General features: G+C 36.9%; 1 protein-coding gene and 1 long non-coding RNA gene across 2 annotated transcripts in view; one reads left to right on the top strand and one right to left on the bottom strand.

Moving 5' to 3' along the window:
• The window catches only part of LEMD3 (LEM domain containing 3), an 85,188-nt gene that overhangs the window by 36,542 nt on the left and 26,805 nt on the right, over positions 1 to 21,841 (bottom strand). The window contains 2 exon segments of the mRNA XM_020990196.2: positions 429 to 495; positions 14,309 to 14,346. Of these exon segments, the coding sequence (XP_020845855.1) occupies positions 429 to 495; positions 14,309 to 14,346 (105 nt within the window).
• On the top strand, positions 10,492 to 14,836 carry LOC110211026 (uncharacterized). Its single transcript, XR_002325257.2, has 3 exons — positions 10,492 to 10,637; positions 12,961 to 13,061; positions 14,763 to 14,836. It is a non-coding gene; the product is annotated as an uncharacterized LOC110211026 (long non-coding RNA).

Genomic DNA, 21,841 nt, shown 5'->3' with positions numbered 1-21,841 from the left:
TACTTGTTGCATATCAATGCTGACATGGCTCAGTCTTCTGATATGTAAATATGCTGATTACTAGGTGGAAATCTTGCAATGAGTATAAAGTTAATTAAAATTTACAGATGTTCTAAAAACAGTGATTCTTGGCACCCTGTGCTCACTTTACAGAAGCAGAATGGAAGTGAGAAACATTTCAAACTTTTTTCTTGTTTCACAGGTTGTCATAGCCAAAGAATCCTTTTCATACTTAGCTAGATTAAATATCAGACAGTACACTGAGTCTGTTGGAAAATATGAAACCATTCCACAAATAGAAACAAAACAATCCAAAATAATGGTAAATGCAACAAAATTAAATACAAAACTCGAAAGTGTTTCTGGTAATACAACATGACATTAATTTTAAAAGCTTTTAATGCCAATGTGAATTTTGAAGCAATTACCTGCTACTTGTGCCAATCGATCGTGAAGTTTGTATAATGAATTCATCATGAGATTTTTTTCATTTGCCTAGAATTAAGAAAGTCTATTAGAGAAATATCAAATTTCATTAAAAAATGATTCAAATAACCATTAGGCAGAAAATAAAGGAAAGACTATTGAAGTATGTAAAGGCTCTACAAGACATAGAGTTAAACATTCATATACATGTATATGTATATCTGGGTACATATATAAATATATACAAATGTTTAAGTGCATACAGCTCCAAATTTGAACTCCACTGCTTTTGAGGACCCAGCTGAAAGTGGCTAGACAATGACTCAGAAAGCTAGCTGGTAGAGGAGAATAATAGTTTTCCAACTAGGGTTTAAAAAAAAAGACAGCTGAGGCTTATATGATTAGCCTGTATCTTATGGGATAAGATCAAGATCTAGAATTTGAGGGGAATTCAGAGGTTATCTAGTCCACCATTATAATTTTATAGGTGAGGAAACTGAGGTCCAGTGATGCTAAATGACCTCCCAGATCAATATGGCAAGATGCTACTATCCTCCCTTTATACATACTCTTAGCCTCTTTGCTGACCTTCAGTCTTGTGTCTCCAACTGCCTACTAGACATTCCAAACTGGAAATCCAGAATACAACTTAAATTCAACAAGTTCAAGACTAAACTCTTTCTTTCCCTCTAAGCCCTCTCCTCTTCACAATTTCCCTATTACCGTTGAGGATACCATCATCCTCCCAGTCACCTGCGTTCACAACCTAGGTGTTATCCTTGACTCCTCGCCGACCCCCCTCTATCCCCCAAATCCAATCTGTTACCAAGTCCTGTTGATTCTAGCTTTCTAGGATATATCAAGTCTGGACTTTCAATAGCCTGCTGATTTGTCCCTCAGTTTCAAGTCTTTCCCCCACTCCAGTCTATCTTCCACTCAGCTATCAAAGCAATTTTCCTAAAGAGGAGGTCTGACCATGTCACCCACTGCCCTCCCAATAAAATAAACTCAAGTGGTTCCCTATTACCTACAGGATCAAATATAAAATCACTTGTTTGGCTTCTTGAGCCCTTCATAACCCGACCCCGGCCTATCCTTACTCCCCTCCATGTACTCTAGGATCCAGTGACACTAGCCTCCTTCTTGTGCCTCACACACAATATTCCATTCCATGCTCTTTCACTGGCTATCTTCCAGGCTTGTAATTCTCTCCCTCCTCACCTTTGCCATCTGACTTCTCTTCTTTCAAGTCTCAACTAAAATCCCACCTTCTGCAAGAAGGCTTTCCTGACCCAACTTAATGCTAGTACCTTCTGAGATCATGTCAATTTACCCTGTAAACTGTCTGAAAATGGCTATTAACAGACTGTCTCCACCATAAGCCTATGAGCTCATGAGGCCTGTGGGCTGTCTTTTGTCTTCCTTTGTAAACCCAGTGCTTAGCACATGCCTCTCACGCAGGAGGTGCTCAATAAGTTCTTGCTGACTTGAGTTTGTTGACATCAAGCTACGTGCTTTCCTTTTAAAGTCTGTCCTTGACCTTTAATTTAACCAAATGTTATCTATGTAAATATAACAAAGGAGATGAAATGCCATCACTTGCCTAACCTGTGCCCCACAAATAACAGTCCTGTACGTTGTTACACAGATACATACATAGACATAAGGTCAGACAACTTGACACAATACCTAGGAATGAAGGACTAGGTCTTATCCGTCAATATGATGGAGTCTGAATCTCCCCTTGGACATTTCATAGCTGCATGATTATAGACAAATGACTAGACATCTGAGCCTCAGTTTCCTCTCATCCATAAAAAGCAGAAAATAAAACCCATCATGTCTACCTCAAAGATGTGTCAGTAGGCTGAAATAAAGTAATGTATATAAAATTTTTGGCTATATATTAGAGTGCTTTACAAATGTCAATTATCAGCAGCACCTCCATTCACCTCAAAAGGCAGAAGGGCGGGGCCAGCTAAGTGGCGCAGTAGATAGTGCTCGGGCCTTGGGTCAGGAGGACCTGAGTTCAAATCCAGCTTCAGACACTTGACACTTACTGGCTGGGTGACCCTGGGCAAGTCACTTAACCTCAAGTACCTCACCAAAAAAAAAAAAGAGGCAGAATAGTATAGCGGATGGAGTCCTAGACAGGTATAATTGCCATGGCAATTAGCAGCAAGAGCAACAGAAACCTAAGGATCTCAGTTTCTGAAAGTTGGTATGATTTCAGGTAAACAATGAGGATTGGAATATGCAATATGCTGCCACTGCCAAGTTAATAATACACAAAATATAGACTGTCTCCCTACTAGGAAAAAGTAAAAGGGCCAGAGGTAACCTTCAGCTTTCCAAAAAAGAAAGATATGTTTCTTTAAAGAATGGAAGAAATGTTTCAAAGGGAAAACAAAGAAGAAAAGTATCCATGCAACAAAGTCAGGAGATTAGAGGATAGAATGTAACAGAAAGACTGATCTTTAGAGCTACAGAACAGATATGAGACTTCCAGGAGAGAAGACAACCACAGCCTGAGGAAATGATACGCTGCAAGAAATGAAGAGAATCCACAGATAAAATGAGGGATGAGGATATATAACATATATCAGCAAGAGAAAGAAGAAAGGAGGCATGAGAATATTAAGGAGTAAGGATCTGAAGGGGACTCTAAGAAAACAAAAAAAGAGAAGGCAGAAATTGATAAGGCAGGGTGAAAAGGTAAGTAAAAGCAAATTATTATTTTAAAAATTTAGAACAAAACTGAAACAAGTAAGTGGTTTGTATGAAAACTGGGAGGTAATAGGGCATGACTGAAGTTGCTGAGACAATAAAGGATGGTTTGGCTGTCCAGTTATTAAGAGGTTATAAAAGACTGAAAATGTCCCAACAGGCACTTAGGAGCCAAAGTGTAAACACCCACTGGCAGTGGAGTTTAAAAAAATGAAGTTTGAGAATTTCAATCCCTATGGAAGGTGTAAGTGTGAAATGTTTGTATTTCTGCTTTTTTTAAGCTAAGTGAAATGTTCCAAGCATAGGATGGCCTACTTCACAGAAGATAAAATGAAGGGACTAGAACACTTCATTACTAGATAAAGAAACTTCCAGTTTAAGTTTAAGAAATACTCCAGTTTAAGTGTTCTCAAAGAAAAATAAATGGGACTGCAATGGGGGGGTGGGGGGTGGAGAAAAGATCTCAAACACAAGAGAAGTACACTTGTCATAAGGCTGAAAAGGAAATAAATAAAAAGGATACCTGGAGTTAAAAAAAAAACTCTAATATACTTTCTGAAGAAGAGAGAGCTATAAGAACTTGTCCTACAAGGAAAGATTAAGTAGAGCCATTGAAGCTTTCAGCATCCAAGAAGGGTCTAAGGAAGAAGGCTGCTGACTCCTCCCTCCCTACCAAGGCCAGCCTTATCTGCTGGGATAAGTAACAATGATAGTCTTCCAGGACCAAAACATTAGAGAATCTCCAAGTAAAAGGGATGACAACCCACTTATGGTGACTCATATGAACATCAATAATACTTACCAAAAGAACCTAAAAATTGCCAAAGATTATTAAATCTTGGGTAGGAAACTAAAAATTGTAAGAACATATATTTTTTCCAACACTGCTTATTTATAAAGCATGATATCCAGAAGATAAAAATTGATAAGAAGTCAACAGCTGGCTAAGACCATGTTGTCTGACAACGCAATTGTGATTTCTGTACCACAGCTAAAAATATCAGAATGACAGATGACTACTCTAACACGGAGCGTACTTATCAAAGACTTGTAAGACTACGTCTGTCTGGCATCTTATTAGAAACATAAACAAAAGGGTTTTAAACTAAGAAAGATGGGAAAGAAGACTGTTTATGTATATTCACCTAGCTAGTTACTACAAAGAATAGCACAAGAAAGGAAAAAATAAAAAATAGTAGTTGAAACACCCAGAAGTTCACTAAAGGAAAAAAAAGGAAATGAGCCCCAGGATTTCTCTTCAAATGAGGAGACAAACAGAAGCAATTGTCACAGATGCATATTACAGATCACATAGACAGAAAGAAATTAACAGACAAGTTCAGGAAACAAATCATAAAGTAGACAAAGAGGCATAACAATAATAGTGATTGGTGACATCAATTATCCAGAGAGCAAATCAAGTGTTTTCCATCAAAACCAGCAAAGCTAATCACTTGACTTACCTTAATTAATTTAATCCTTCAAAAGATGGAGAATTTAATAAGGAGAAACTCTTTTAGAAAATAATTCTCATTAATGAGGAGGAATTGGTCTTTAGAGTGTAAAAAACAGGAACACAAAAAATCAGTGACCAAAGGATATGAACAAACAATTCTCAAAAGAAGAATCAAGGAGAAAAGGGACACTGAATAGTGACAAGCACCAAATATGTAGAAGAAAAGAGACAGATGTATAATAGAGCTTAAAAACGTGAGAGATTCTTGAAGAGGATAATGCTGGATGCTTTGAAGAAGAAGTTACTTATTTACCAGGGAATGATGGAGTAGGGCTACAGAAACTGTCAGATGAGAGATTATCCAGTAACGGTCAGAGGAAAAAGAGAAGAGGATGGAAGGAAAAGTAGGAAGAAAAAAAGGAAGAAAGGAGGAAAAGGAGAATTATACATCTAGTTCAGCTATGTGTTGACCTGATAACAATCTAGGGCAGGGGTGGGGAACCTGCAGCTTCTAGGCCACAGGTGGCCTTCTAAGTCCTTGGGTGCGGCCTTTGGATTGAGTCCAAGTTTTACAGAATGGGATTTGTTCAGTGAAGTTTGGATTCAGTCAAAGGCCTGAACTTGAGGACCTCAAGGCCACAGGTTCCCCATCCCTGATCTAGGGATCTGTAATCTTTCTGGGGCATGTGATCTAAGATATAACTGGAACTTCCTAAGACTTATCAAAAGGAATGTTAACTACCTACTTCTAGTGTTCACAAGGATACAAATGACATTTCCAAAAGGAACCTAAAAAGTGTTAGGTAAGAAACTGAAGATCACATGGGCAGAGAGGTGATTTATTTCATTGTTGTTCGCTGATGGAAAGGGAGGTAAAAGAGAAAAATTAATATGAGAAGTAAACAGCTACCTAAGAAGATAGTGTCAGAAAATGGGATCAGGCTTTCTGGATCACAGTTTGTAATACAAGGATGACACATTCCTGACCAGAGATGGAGTATACCTAACAAAGCTTGGTAAAATTGGTAATCAAAGTGTGGTAACTAAAAAGGTTTCAAACTAAACAGGATAAAGAAATAAGACTGCCTACGTGCACACCCTAAATTATATACTATACAGAGCACCTACAAGGAAGAACTTGAGACAACTAGAAAATCACAAGACAAAATCCATCCCAATTTCTATACACAAATACTCCAAAATTAGGCAACATAAGATGGCAAATTTGATGTCATATGAATCACTAAGATTTTGTGGGACAAAAATCTATAACTGGACCATGGATCTGTATGGGTATACTTTATTCAATACCCAGAAAAGAAAGTTTCTGTGACTAAAGTGTTAGGCACTGTCCAGTTGTTCAACATCAGAAATTAATATGATTTTATCTGTGAAAATTACATTAACAAAGAGGTACTGTCATCTGTTTTGCCTATGGTACCCCAAGGACCACAGGACCTTTCCATTTGACTTGCAGCTGAAATCTTCCATATATCCCTCCTCCTTCCCATCTTGAAAATGGAGATATTCTTACTTTTAAAACCTGTTTTCCCAATGTTTTGAATGTAAATATTTAATAAATGCTTTATTCAAAAGGCACATGTTAGATTTAAAGGAGGGGGGAGGCGCAGAGAATAGCATTGTATATTAAGAAGGTATACGTTATATATATATATATATATATATATACATGCATATACATATGCATATATATGATATAAGAATGTAAATATGGAAACATATGATTCACTTCCTGACAAAGAAGTGACAGGCACAGGGTGCAAAATGAGACATAGTATTTTTGGACATGGTGAATCGAGGGACTGTGTTTTGCTTGAGTAGACATGTGTTTCAAGGATTCCTCCCCCTTCTCCCCTGGGGTGGCAGGGAAAGAAAATATATCTGTTCATTAAAAAATAATAATTTAAAATAAAGGTGTATTTATATGAAAAAAATTCAGAAACCAGAGGGGCATTATGGAGAATATTTGGGTAATGCTCAAAGGAAGGAAAAATAGTGAATTTTGTTTCGAGATTTTGAAAATACTTTGTATCACCAACTAATTTGGGAAACAGACCACAAGACTGGCACAGAGGCAAGGCATGATACAGTAACAATGGGGGATTCAATTATTGACATCTACTAGAGCTCATTCTGGCAAAAAAGAACTTCTACTAACTTATTGACTTCTCTTAGTGATAATTTCACTCTTGAAAAGGTAGAGGCATTATGCAATGACTAATATTGTTAAACTGAACCCTCCTCAGCCTCTCCACAGGCCTCGGGATGGAAAATACTGTCCACATCCAAAGAATGAACTATGGAAGTCGAATCGCTATCACTTATTTTTACCTTCTGTTGAGTTTTGTTTCATCTTTCTGATGGTTCCTCCTATTGGTTTTAATTTTTACTTACAACTTCACTAATGTGAAAATATGTTTAATGGGTATGTAAATGTAAAGTCTATATCAGATTGTGCGCCATCTTGGGGAGGGTGGCGGGGAGGAAGGGGTAGAAAAATTTTCAACTCAAAAGCATATGGAAGTGATTGTTGATAAATCAAAATAAATTAATATAATTTAAAAAATTTAAATTTAAATTAAAAAAAAAAGAAAAGGTAGAGGAATCAACAAGGGGAAATTCTCTTCTGGATCCAGTTCTCATTAACTGAGGGGAATTGGTGTCTGCAGTGGAAATGAGGAGAACCTTAGAGGGGAAGTGACAATTCTACCCTAGAGTAAGACAGGAATACTGGGCCAAGTCTTGACATGCACCCAAATTTTGGGAAAGCAGATTTTAGTACATTCAGCATCAACAAAGACAGTCTCTCCCACGTGGAGAGAAGGTTGAGCTGCTCCATTATTAATTTACTTCTGTTTTTTCTGCAAAGAATGACCTTTGCACTGCAAATTAGAGGACAAAAATGACCAACAGAGCTAAAACCCAACCTAAGTAAGGCAAGAGCACTGAGATGTCTTTGATGAATTCAGGTCACTTTGATAAGATGAACTACACATACATGGGTCCTGAAAAACTTGGCAAATGGCAAATGTGACTGCTGAGCCACTGCCAGTGATATTTATAGAGTCTTGCATTTAGGTACAAAATAATCAATGTCACAAGAGATGATGGAGAAATGGCTGGCAGGAGTTGTTTTGAAAAAGATCTGGGGGGGTTTAACAGACAAGTTCAATAAGTCAGCAATGTGACACAGCAGTCATAAAAACTAAGGTGATCTTGGGATGGACTAAGTGGGACACAACTTGAAGGAATAGGGAAGTGACAGCTGCACTGAATTCCACCAAGAGAGCACACAAGATGGTGACCTGCAGTATATTACAGTGGTGGAATCCCCTCTCCTATACATATAGTAAGTCCAATCCAACATTTGCTTCAAAATTTGACAATAAGAAAGGCATTAAAGCACTAGAAGGTTTGGGGAAGGAAAAAAGCAAGTTCAGTAAGAGTTAAGGGGCTACAAGAACTAAATGATAGCAGGTTGAAAGAAGAGGAAAGAGTTCAAGTTCTTGGAGACAGAACAATTTTGGATAATGATGCTGCCAGGCTTATGGGTAGTTAAAGTGGAGTGATGACAAAAGATATTTGAGTTGAATGCATCAAGGAACTGTGGAGCCAGCTTTTGCAAAGGTTGTCAACATGTATAATAATGGCTAACAAAAAATATCTAACTGCATTTTTAAGGTTTGCAAACACTTCTGACATATTAGCTCACTTGATCCTCACAATAAAAGGCAGGTCCTATTATCATCCTCATTTTAGAGAGAAGAGAAACTGAGGCTGAGAAGCTGAGTTGTCTGTCCAAGTTCAAGCAGTCAGTTAGGTTCTGAGGTAGATTTAAACCCAGGGCTCCTGATTCCAGTTTTAGCATTTTAGACACCATACTACCCTGAGTCTCATGGATGCTGAAGTCATCAAGGAAAATGAAGACTGAAAAGCACCCACATGAGCAGTTACTACATGAACGACCAAAGAAACAGCAATGACTGTGATGCAGTGGGAAGTCTGTTGGATTTGGAGTCCAAGGACTTGGCTTGGAGTCCCAGCTCTGCCACTTATTTTTTAGGTGACCCTGGGAACTCAACTCTGCTGGATCTTCATTTTCTCATCTGTCAAATGGAGGAAGCAGTTTCCTTTGTTGTCAGAATGTTCTTACATGCATAATATAAAATATAAAGTATGACAAATTATATTAGAACAGCTGTCAAAATATTTTTTAAAAGCCAAGTTCACTGAACCCAGGTTAAAAAATTCTCCCTGCCTTGAAGGGTTTTCTGGCTTTTCTAAAGCAGTCAAAGGAGCCCAGTACACAAAAAGGCTAAGAATCCCTACTCTCAGGTCTCTTCTAGCTCCAAGTCTATGATGAGGGAGAAGAAGGAAGATGAAGAGAAAGAACTCAAAGGCCTTCTGACATTTATCTCTTCTTAATCTTGTTATAATACTAGGCATGCAAGGAAGTGAGAAGTGACTGAAGTTTTATACACCTCTGATTCTATGAGAATATTTGTCAATGCAGCCATATTTCAGTCAACCTCTGTCAAGAATAAGCTTCTTAAAATTTCTAAAATAAGCCCCTCTGTCCCAATTTTTAAACTCTTACTTTTGGCTGATGAATATTAACCGATCATAAAATCAAGTTCAGCCCACATTTTACAGGGAAACAGAGGCTCAGAGAAGTAAATGTGACTTGCCCAAGGTCACATAAGTAGAAAGCAGCAGAGACAAATTAGAATTGAGGTCCTCTGACTCCATATTCAGTAATCATCTAGTATACCACACTGCCTCCAGAAACTTAAAACATATGATCAATAGCTCCCTTATTAGCTTTCAGAGGATTCCAGGCAGGTCTAGAGTCTTATTTCCTTTCACAGGTTGAGTGAAGGTTGGTTCAGTTAAACTATTTATTAAATGTTTACTACCAACAAGGCATTGTCCTTGGCATTAAAGCCAGTGGCCTAAGAATCCTGGTACCTGCACCTTCTTTCTGTATAGACCTCTATAAACAGAGTTTCATACTGACTAGGCTATTTTTCTTTTTGAAATTTTCTTTTTATTATGAACTGAAATAGCAACAAACATGAATGTTTCAATATACAAAGAACCAAAAAAAGGATTGTATATGGAACTGCATTTCTATTCTGTAGGGTTTTTTTAAAGTATATACTAAATTTAACATGACAGTAATAAAACTACTGGTTTTAGACCATTCTGAGCTTCATTCTGCTCTCTTTTGTGAAGTTTTTAAATGTTTCATTGTCATGTTTTTTCTCTTCTTTTTTTTTTAAACCAATAATATCCCTACCAACTCTTCCTCCCCCCAAATAGAAGCCTTACCTTGTAACAATCAAAGCAAACATGAATCCTGGATCTGCAAATGTCAGGCTTCATCATGAGTCTTTTAGAAAGACACAACCAGCTGAAGACCACTACAAATTCAGATTAACCTCAGCTAAGCTCTCAACTTTGCTTGGCAATCTATTTACCTAACACATTACCTGTCAAATTTCCACAGTGACTCTTCCAAACCTATTTACTAATCACCTAGTTGATCTCCAGTTTTACCCAACAAACAGCCATCCAACTGCCAGCTTTCTACCATAAAAATTCTATCTTCACCTATCCTCTCCTATTTTCCTCATTCCTAGAAGTAATTGAACTTTCCAAAGAAAAGTCATCATTAGGCTGTAAGGTCATTATTCTGCTAGTAAAAGAGATCCAATTGCCTCATTCTCCATAGTTCTTTATGTCATCCAATACTCTGCTTATTCCTAAATTCTTTATATTATTTCTATACTGTTCTCCTAAATTCATAATTTTTTACAGGTCAGATTCTGGACTCAACTTATCCTCATCCTCCTTATGCATACATTTGCATATTTGAGTAAAGAGAAGAGACAAGAGGAGAGAGAAGCCATATAAAAGCTTTGCTCAATTATTTATAGGATAGGTGACATCCACACTCAGACAAGCATGAAAAATTGTGAAGCCCAAAACAAAAAATGGTTAAACAGTAAGTTGAAACCCAAGTTAAGTGAAAATGCATTAAGAGAGCAGCTGGTTGCCCTCAATGAATTCAATCACAAGGCCAGGCCAAATTATATCCCAAAGTGGTGAAAGAATGCACAGATGTTTAAAAGATCATGAAGAATGGGACAGGTGCTAAAGGATTAGAAAAAGACAAATGTCACCTAGATTTTCAAAAAGCAAAGGGGGTGGAGGGAGAGTATGCTAATGGTGAGCTTGTCTTCAACTCCTAGAAAAATTTTAGAATGCATATAAGGGCCATGACAGACGGTAAGGTATGCCATTATATATGCAAGATATACAGAGGGTCAGGTTAAGTGTTAGAAGACAATTAATTCCTGCTTCTGACACACACAAGCTGCGTGATCCTGGGCAACTCACTTTACAAGTTACAGATCAGCAGGGTAATTGAGTTTCAATACCAATAGCCCCTCATGATGAAATCACAGGTCCAGACCAAATGTGTGTATGGTAGAGGTGACTGGGATGGTATATGAGCATTTAAAAAACAAAGTCATCATAAAGATGATCTTCATGAAGGACATGGTCATGCAAGACAACCTAATTCCTTTTCTGAGGGAATTATTAGACTAGTAGATGGGGTGAATGCTGTAGAATCTATCTAGATTTTGGTAAAGCATTTAACAAATTATCTCATGCTATGCCTACAAACAAAATAAGACATATGGATTAGATAACAGCAATTAGGTGGATTCTGAAATGGTTGAATATCCAGGTACAAAGGGTTATTAATGGATCTATGTAAACTTAGAACGAGATATTTACTGGAGTACCCCAGGGATTTATTCTTGGTTTTCTGCTACTTAACACCAGGCCTCCACAACTTGCAGCCCTTGGGCCACTTATGGCACGCCAAAGGATTGCAGGCACCTGCAAAAAAACGTAGAGGAAAGCATCCTTTGTATGTAGAGGAAATCCTTTGACATGCCATAAGCACTGCAAGTTGTGCAGGCCTGCTTAACACTTTTTATAAATAACTTGGATAAAAACATATTTGGCTTGATCATTAAGCTTGTAAAATAACACAAGGCTGGGGAGAAAAGCTATAACTTTAGGTGAAAGGAAGGATCCAAAAAGATCTTACAAGTTACAATGATGAGCTGAACTTAATAAGGGAAAATGTAATATAGAGAAATGTCAAGTTCTACATGTGTTTAAATGATCAACTTCACAAGTACCAGAAGGGAATGAGATATGGCTGGATAGTTTCTTTGAAAAAGGATCTGTCAATTTAATATGCCTCAAAAGTACAATACAGCAGGGGGGAAAAAGTAACTTAGGCTGGATTAAAAGAGAAAAATAAAATGTCTAGAACAAAGGAGATGAGACGGTGATCAAACTGTGTCCTCTGAACTGATCAGGCATCTAAACTACGATGCTTCGTTCAAGCAGGCTACCATATTCTAAGAAGGATATTAATATGATGGAGAATGTTGGCTCCAAGAAGTTGAAAAGTAAAGCTGGGACTCCATAGGGTTGTAAAATACCTCACTTGGGCAGCAAAATCCATAGTACCAAAGTAGATTTAACTTCTGGAGGTAGGAGCAGAGGAAACCTAAAATCACAGGATAGCATTATGAATCTTGGGGAGACTATGTAGCACTGTGTAGACAAAGGGGCCTCATCAGAATGACAATTGGTGGCCCTGATAAACCCAAGTTCAATGACATTCTGGGGGGAACTAATGAGCTTCTTTTCAATGCTTTATGTTTCTGTTTGTTCACAGACTCCCAAGAGTCCTTAGCATCTTAGGTATTTTCTATAGGTGAAATAACCACTGTCTCATGCCTAACAGTCATTACTTTATATTAAGTGCCTGTGAGGGAGCTGGAGACCTATTACTCACAATTGAGGAAACCTAAGATTTATTGTGGAGACTTTCCTGAATTGACTCCAGGTGGGGACAAAGAGCCAGACAGAAGCAAGTCCTCTTGGTTCAGGCCCTCTAAGATTGAACTTGGTCCAAATGATACCTTGGAAAGGGGGCTTTGGAAACGAGCTTATTACATATTCTCCTTCATGCACTTTCTGGCCTAGCCAAACTTGCAATTTTTGCATATGATACTCCAACTCCCTTTTTTTGAGCTTTGCACAGACTGCTCTCCCACCCCACCCCCATGCCTCTGCCTCTTACAATCTCTAGCTTACTTCACACCACAGTTACACAGGAGACCTTTCTTGACCTGTTTCAACTGCTACTGTCCTCTCCCTCAATTAAATTACTTTGTACTTATTTTGTGTATATATTGCATTTTATTTATATGTGTACCTATCACTTGACCCCACAGATGAAAGCTCCGTGAGGATAGGAACTTCTTTGTTTTATCTTCGCATCCCCATTACCCAGAGGATAGGACTCAAAACCGTGCCATGCGAGGATCATCTGAAGGTGCTGCTTATCTTTAGCTTGGAGAAAAAACTTAAGAGAAAAGATATGATGACCATCTTCAAGTAGACTGTTCTGCTACCTCCATAGGGAAAAACTAGTAGTGATGAGTGGAATCTGCAGAGGCAGACTGTGCTTGATTCACAGTCAATCTAACGATCCAAGCTGCATCACTGGAAGATCTCCCAAATGTAGGCTAAATGACCTGATAGGACATTATAAAAAGGATTTCTATTTAGGTAAGAGTAGGACTAGACAACCTCAGAGGTCCCAACACAGATTCTATAAAATATACACTATTTAATGTTTAAGACAAAAAGTAATACAATAGTGTACAGACTGTGATCGTGAACTTGACAACAGACAATAATGAGCTTGCCTCAAGCATATACCCTCATTTTGTTGGCTTATGATTCTATAACTCCAAGGCAATTCCAAGGCCTTCCAGAGACACCTAGGAAGGATAACAAGGTGCTCATTATGTCCAGGACAGCAGCATCGGTATTTTTTGTGCCACAATGAGGGAGGTAACACGCTTCCAACAAACTGAGTCCCACACCATAGGGAAAGGTAAAAGTTTTATTTAATTACTGGCAAAAGCTATTTACTGTATTGTCCATCTCAGTCTTATTTATCTGATAATAAAGAAAAATACAGTCAAAAACAATAACTCACTACAAAGCCATACAATAGGAATTTAGATGCTGGTAAACCTGTAAATTCTTACACGTTTATTAACACAATGAAAGTTCAGAGCAATATTATCAAAGTAGATATTGGCCAATTTCTAGTCTTCTCAGATTCAGACCAAACTTCAAATTATGCACATGTGCACTAATACACACACACACACACACACACACACACACACACACACACACACACATAAAATAGCAAATCTCCCTTGCCAACATCAGATAAGGAGCACAGTATGGTACTATGAAAATTTTAACTATCTGAAATTAAGTTATCACTTCTATTTGAAAGTGAGTTATCCTAGGATCAAAATTATTCTGCTTCTTGATAGCAACTGGATGTGATTTAATTGAACTTAGGGTACTTGTGAACCAAAAGAAACTGAGGTTCTCATGAAAACATTCCATATAAATGTATCAGAATAGTCCACAGACTGATAGTAATCTTAGAACAACAACATGAGTTAGATTAACTGGCTGCTGAGGGTCCTTTCAATTCCCAAATTTTGTAAGTTATCCTAAAACATACAGTTGTTACTATTGATCTTTACTTACTTGTATCTTTTCAAACGTTTCATCAAAGGGGCTTTTTACTATTGAAGAAAAGAAAAAAGAAAACAAATATTAGTTAACATCTAGGAACAATTACATATTTTACAAGGCATTAGAAATTAATATATTTCAACAATTTAAAAACTGAACATTAAAAATATGCAAAAAAGACAAACAGGTTAGCAAATTATTGAAGAGGTAACTTTCATAACTCACCATATTTACTTTCAAGTACAATTTTTAGTACAATTTAGTACAAGTAAAATAACTTTTAGTTACTTTTAGTTCAACTTCTCCAAACCATGCCCCTTTTCCCCTCTCTCACATCATTCAAATTCTATTTTCACCTTTTAAAATTTCATAAATTGAATCTTCTAAGATAGCTAGTATATGGTTTAACTTAATCTTTGCAGCAAACCCACCAAATGCCTGTATTTTTTCTATTCTATTTTCTTAGGTCTGCTTCCATCCATGAGAAAATGTTCCCAAGTTCCTTGAAAACTCTGCTATTCCTGACTCATGCTTCCTAACTGGAACAGAAAACACTGTGTCCTTTGACTGGCTAGCCCCCGGGGAAGCAATGACCCTGGAGGTAAAACTAGGTAGTCACAAAAATATCTGACAAGGGTTGTTCCCTTGGGGGGGGGGGAGAGAGGAATCAGTGATTCTGAGAAATACTTTATTTCCCCTAGCAAAATGCATTATACCTTGCAGACACCCAATACTGAATAAAATGAAATTTTATATCTTAGTTGTGTTCCAAAAAGTCACAAATTAATTGACCCTTGTAGACCAAACAAACCAAGACAATGAAATATTTTGATACTAAGTCTCCCTTCATGCTATCCATGAATGATTTACAACACTGCAAGTATGTGGCTAAAATCACTTTCTCCCTCCTAACTCTGCTCCCCAATCTCTCCATCTGACTTTTGAGACTAGTAATAATAGACTAGCAGTCTAATGTCATGAAGTATTTATGTGTGTATGTGGTTAGGAAGAAGGTGCTTCTACTGTTTTATCAAAGATGGACATTTGGAGTCATGAAATGACTCCAAAAGAACTTAACTTCTGCTTTTTTTTAAACCCTGTAGAAAAACTTGTTTTTGAGGAAATTTTTCTAGCCTAAATGTTTTACATCTAAGTTTAGATTCAGACTATCCTTTCTTACAAAAGCTACAAGATACATAAAAAGTCAAAACAAATTTATTTTGAACTTTGACATTTAATGATTAAAAGGTTTCTTACTCATCACTTAAGATTTTCTCAGCAATTCTGAGGAGTGACAAAACATGTACCACATGGTAACCAAAAATTCAAACAGCTCAGGATATTTAGTAATAGAATACTACAAGGAAGAAACCAAAGAAATATGAATATGGCTACAGGCTCAGGAACCATATAACATTCTACAGTCTTCCTTCAATTTTATTTTATGTGAAAATATTCAAATTTTAAGTAAATTTATTTTTCATTTTCAACATTCACTTCCATAAGCTTGAGTTTTAAATTTTCTTCCTCTTCCTTTCCACCTCCCTCCCCAAGATGACATTACAATCTGACATAGGTTCTACATACACATTCCTATTTAACATTTTCATATTAGTCATGTTGTAAAGAAGAATTAGAAGCCAATAGGAGGAACCACAAGAAAGAAAAACCAAAACAAAACAGAAGCAAAAAAAAAAAAACACACATAGTATGCTTCAATCTGCATTCAAACTCCATAGTTCTTTCTCTGGATGTGGACAGCATTTCTTTTTTCTTTTTTTCTTTCTTTTTTTTTTTTTTTGGTGAGGCAATTGAGGTTAAGTGACTTGCCCAGGATCACACTGCTAGTAAGTGTCAAGTGTCTGGTCTGAGGCTGGTTTTGAACTCAGGTCCTCCTGACTCCAGGTGCTCTATCCACTGTGCCACCTAGAGGCCCCTTGGATAGCATTTTCCACCATGAGACTTGGAGATGTCTTAGGTCCTTGCATTGCTGAGAAGACCTAAGTCTTTCAAAGTTAGTCATCGTATAACGTGGCTGTTACTGTGTACAATGTTCTCCTGGTTCTGCTCACTTCACTCAGCATCAGTTCATACAAGTCTTTCCAGGTTCTTCTGAGGTCCACCTGCTCATCATTTCTTATAGCACAATAGTATTCCATTACACTCATAAACAACAACTTGTTCAGCCATTCCCCAATTGATGGGCATCCCTTCAATTTCCAATTCTTGGACACTACAGAAAGAGCTGCTACAAGTATTTTTGTACATGTAGGTCCTTTTCCCATTTGTACAATCTCTTTGTGATACAGCCCTACAAGTGCTATTGCTGGGTCAAAGGGTATACACATTTTTATAGCCCTTTCAATGTACTAATGTTCCAATTTTTCCACATCTTCTCCCACATTTTCCTGTTTTGTCATGTTAGCCAATCTGATAGGTGTGATGTGGTACCTCAGAGTTGTTTTGAGTTGCATTTCTCTAATCAATAGTGATTTAATTTCATCTGAAAACTACCTATTCATATCCTTTGACCATTTATCAATTGTGGATTAACTTGCATTCTTATAAATTTGACTTAGTTCTCTACATATTTCAGAAACGAGGCCCTTATCAGAGACACTGGGTATAAAAATTATTTCCTAGTTTTCTACTTCCCTCCTAATCCCGGCTGCATTGGCTTTGTTTGTGCAAAACTTTTCAATTTAATGTAATCAAAATTACCCTTTTACATCTTATAATGTTCTCTGTCTCTTGTTTGGTCATAAATTCTTCTGTTTTCCATAAATTTGACAGGTAAACTATTCCTTGCTCTCCCCATTTGCTTATAGTATCAGTCTTTATATCTAAATCACGTACAGATTTTGACTTTATTTTGGTATAGGGTGTAAGATTTTGGTCTATGCCTGGAAAGTTTCTGCCAAACTGTTTTCCAGTTTTCCAGCAGTTTTTGTCAAACAGTGAGTTCTTATAACAGAAGCTAGAGTCTTTGGGTTTAACAAACAATAGATTACTATAGTCATTGACTACTGTGTCTTGTGTACTATTTGAAAATTGTCAAATTTTGAACAACTTCATCTCACTAATTCTGTTCTCAAACAAGTGAATGAGCCCATGAAACAGTGATACATCATGTTCCTGTCTATGTTAAAGTTATATTTTAAATTAAAACTGGAACTGCCATAGGAATTAAGAATTGCTTGCTTCTAAGACAAGTAGTTTAACAGGGTGGACAGAGTACAAGGTAGAAAAGAAGTATCCCCTTTCTACCTAAAGTCATTCCAACACAGCAACCAGGATTATAAATTTAGTGGCTCTATTAAAAATCACTTGTCTAAACCATAGAAGCTTCTGACACCTACCAGGAGAAAAAATTACTTATGGTTGACAAGGTCCAACTTGTTTAGAAAAAGATAATTAACGGTTCCTTCTGAAGTAAATTAGGAGCTTTTGGAGGTCCCTAATTTTTTTTTTTTACTTTTTAGTAGTAGAGAAAATTTGAAAGGAAATGCTCACAAAACATAAAAGCATAAAGATGTTTCCAAATATGAAAACAAAAGGTTTTAGAAATTAAATTTTGGAAATCTGAACAAAACATAAAGGAATCACGCCACAGTATGTAAAAAACTTTTTATGTCATTAATTTTGATTCTACTGTATGTAGAGTTCACACTGGCCAAATGAAACCATTAGATCATCCTTAACATACACACACACACACACACACACACAACCACACACTCTCTCTCTCTCTCTTCTCTCTCTCTCTCTCTCTTCTCTCTCTCTCTCTCTCTCTCTCTCTCTTTTGTCAAAGCAATGTTTTGTCAAAATTCCCTGTTTCTAAGAAGGGGGGAAATGCTATTTTTCTCTGGGCGGGGGAAAGGAGGGGAGAAAAAAAATCCACATTTCTATGACTTCAAAATTCCCAGGAATTTTGTCATATATATGTTTCTACAGCTACTAGAAGTAGGAATTGTAGCTTTCTTCCTCCTATCACATGGATCCTATACTTAATTTGTGCTTAAGTAGATAAAATTTGCTTTGACCCCTAAAACCAACCAAGATGGCTGCCTCTCCCTTTGCCCAAAGCAACTTTATAGCTAAGCATCTATGTGAACCTAGGCAGTCTCATGTACCCTGGCATCACAGGTAAGCCCTTGCACATACCCCTTTTAAGCCAACTTTGAATCAGGAAAACTGACAATTTCATTCCTCTCAATCAATTATTGCACTCAAAGATCCCAAAGTATAGATCTAGAAGCAAAGGTAGCAGCTATCATTTTTCCTCATCTTGGCAACTCTGAAAAGGAGGGAGAATCTCTAAACATAGACCAGATATTGGACTTTTCCTATACAAAAAGAAAAAGTCATTTTGGAGCTTCTACATATTACCACAATCACAGGAGCTGCCACACCACTACCCCAATATATACACACATTTAAGGCCACTAGTATGCTACTCCTGTTTTGAATGAGCTGTAAATAAGATCCTTTAGTGAATCTCCTTTGCATATTGGGTTAGTACGTAATTACTCATTTGGAAAAATATGTGTCATCAAGAATTTAAATACGGAAGAAAAACTAATCATGTCTCCTTTTTTTAAATCCTTAATTTCAAGAAGCCCTCACTGCAAGTGCTGCAATGAATGGACTTAATTTACCTCATCATATACTTATACTTTTTCATCTTTTCCCATACCTTTGCAAAGTAGAAAGCAGAGAAAGAAAGAACTTGATCAATATTAATAATCTACAATTATATTGGTGTGTTCTAACTCCTCTGCTCTATCTCTCACCATCAAGGCCAGACAAATAAGCTTCACTTCTTATACTTTCCTCTTTTTAACTCTCCCTTTAGGATCCACCCTCTGTATAACTTTGTTTTGCCTGTGACTCTTCCCTCCTAGCCTCTGCTCCTTATGCTCTCCCCACTGAGTTTAATGTATATCTATACCAAAATGTATGTGTTTGTGTGCATTCAACCTTCCTTTGCAAGGTTCAGATAAGAGTGCATGAGACGGCTGTTCAGGCCTCCCTTCCATGTTTATAGACTCTTTTCCTTACATACCCCAATTTTGCAAAACAATAAAGCTTTACTCCTTACTCAATTCTTTTCTAATATATTCCTTTCCCCTTCCCTTTTCTTTCCTCATTCAAAACCAAAAAAAGAACAAAACTACAACCAGGCTGTGTCTGTCAATTCCCTCTATGACTCTTGAAGACAGTGGAATTCTGAAGGAACATTAGGTTTCTTCTCTCAGGATATAAGGATTTCATCACTGCTCAGTCAATTCTCTAAATTTCTGTGTGCATTTCAAAGTTTCCACCAAGCTCTGGGCTTTTCAGCACCAATATTTAAAAGTATCCTATTTTATTAGAAAGTCAATTTTCTCCCCTGTAGGATTATACTCATTTTTGCAGTATAAATCATTGTTGCCTTTGGAATAATGTCTGCCTACTATATAGCCTTGTGTGTACCTAATTCTGATTCAGTCTTTCTTTCTTGATGTTCACAGTACTTTTATTTCTTTGATTTGGAAGTACACAGCACCCAGGTTCCCACATTTTGCACTCTAGACTTAAGGATGGAGTATCTTCCAACCTGTACCTAAGGGCAGCAGCTGTTCAGAGAGGCCTCTAATAATAATGGCTGTGGTTCAGAACATTCCTTAAAGCATACGCTTCTTTTTGCCCCTTTTCTGTATAAATATCAAAATTCCCAGTTTCTAGGAAAGGGGGAAAATCTGTGGGTTTCTTTTTCCTCTGGGTAGAAGAAAGGTGAAAAAACAAAAACAAAACACCAGTTTCATGACGTCAAAATTCCTAGAAATTTTAGCCACCTGTGCACAAATTAGGTGAGGTATTTACCTGATATCTTAAGATACAATTCCTACTTCTAACAGCTGCATAAACACGTACCCATTTGATAAAACATCCAATTAGTTGAACATGCTAAGTGATTTTTGCAAAGTAGACTCTTATTTTCAGAGTCATACTGGTATGTCTTCCTTTTCTTTAAAAATATGGCAGAGGCAGTGTTGTATGGTGGATGGATCAGGAGCTGGCCTCTGAGACTCAGATCTGGGTCTAGTCACTTAATTTCTCTAAGGCCTCTCTCAGAGACTTAAACTGCAGAACAGCAGTGGGGCTGCATAGCTAAGAGAATTTCTTCTCTGAAAGCTCATCACACAACAGAAATCACAGGTCTAGATAAAATATATACATTTTTTTTACCTGAGAATGAATAATAACATTTTTATGAATGAAAAGTTTTTAAGAATTAAAGAAACTAAGATGGGGGAAAAAAAACCCACATCCTTTATGGCCGTTTAGCCTGGAATTACAGTCCCAAATTGCTCCAAATTGTGGGTTAACTTCAGCCTACCAGATAATTGCTCTCTTTGCTCTCTCCAAATTTGGTGTTCTTCCTTCTCACCCTCCACCTCAGTATCTTCAGTCATCTGGTACTGCCTTTTCTTTTACCTGCTAAATCATCTCTAGTTGGTTCTTTTGCCCCACTTTTACATTTGTGTTGTTTTTTTTCCCTCTTAATCTGTAATTGTTGCTTAATTCTGTACTGTCCTTGAGATACTTATCTTCAAAAAAAAACCATTCTAAGTGGCACACAAATCCAAATATTCTAAAGTGAAGGGCTTGGGGTATGTGGAAGGTTTTGTTCTTGTTTTTTTTTTAATTGTTAGTAAAAGCACAAGCATGTTGTTGGTAATTTTTATCACATGGGCAATGTGCTGATAACTAAACCTATTTTACGAAAAAAGAATACAGCTTCACTGATAGATACCTGAAACCGATTTATGTTAGGAATTCAGATTTCATTTAAAACTGTTCTTTCAGAACAGACGTTGTTACAACTCACACTTTTGTGTTGATATAAAGCCTCCAGTGTAAAACTTCTAATGTTTTTAAAAATCTTTAAGTATTTTTAGCTGTCAGTGAGTTAGATAAATTACTTTACATTAGCATAAATTCTTGCTGCTAAGCTTACTGCTGTTGGGATGCCTACTTGTATTTATACTATCGTATCTAGTCTCTATGTAGTTTTCTAGATACAGCTTCGTTGATAGGTACTCAAAACTGACTTATGACAGGAATCTAGATTTCATTTAAAGCTATTCTTTCAGAACAGACCTTGTTATAAGTCACTGCTGGTTGCAAAAATTTAGCAACTGCTGAATACCTAGGCAAAACATGATATGGTATTTAGAATTATGCATAAGAAGCTTATTTTTTATAAGTTAGCAATGAGCAAATCCCTGTGTAGTACTACAAAAACAGACCTCAAACCTCAAAATATACCTTAGAATTCAACAAACTGTACTGAAACTGGAAAATAATCATTGACAAAACTGTTGACCACCATCACCTGGACATAACACTGAACCACAAAAATTTGAGAACAACATTTTGAATATATGTTGTCATACCAATTATTCATAATCTCCAAGAAATGTGGAATGAAAAGCTTTCAAAACAGAGATCTAGTGGAAAAAATCAAAAACATGTGGGAATAGGATGAGGCACATAGCA

This window comes from Phascolarctos cinereus, unplaced genomic scaffold, assembly GCF_003287225.1.
Source record: "Phascolarctos cinereus isolate Bilbo 61053 unplaced genomic scaffold, phaCin_HiC Scaffold_1;HRSCAF=81, whole genome shotgun sequence".
Classification (NCBI taxonomy): domain Eukaryota; kingdom Metazoa; phylum Chordata; class Mammalia; order Diprotodontia; family Phascolarctidae; genus Phascolarctos; species Phascolarctos cinereus.
Note: the sequence above shows the minus strand (reverse complement) of the source record. Positions and strands in the feature narration are given on the sequence as shown.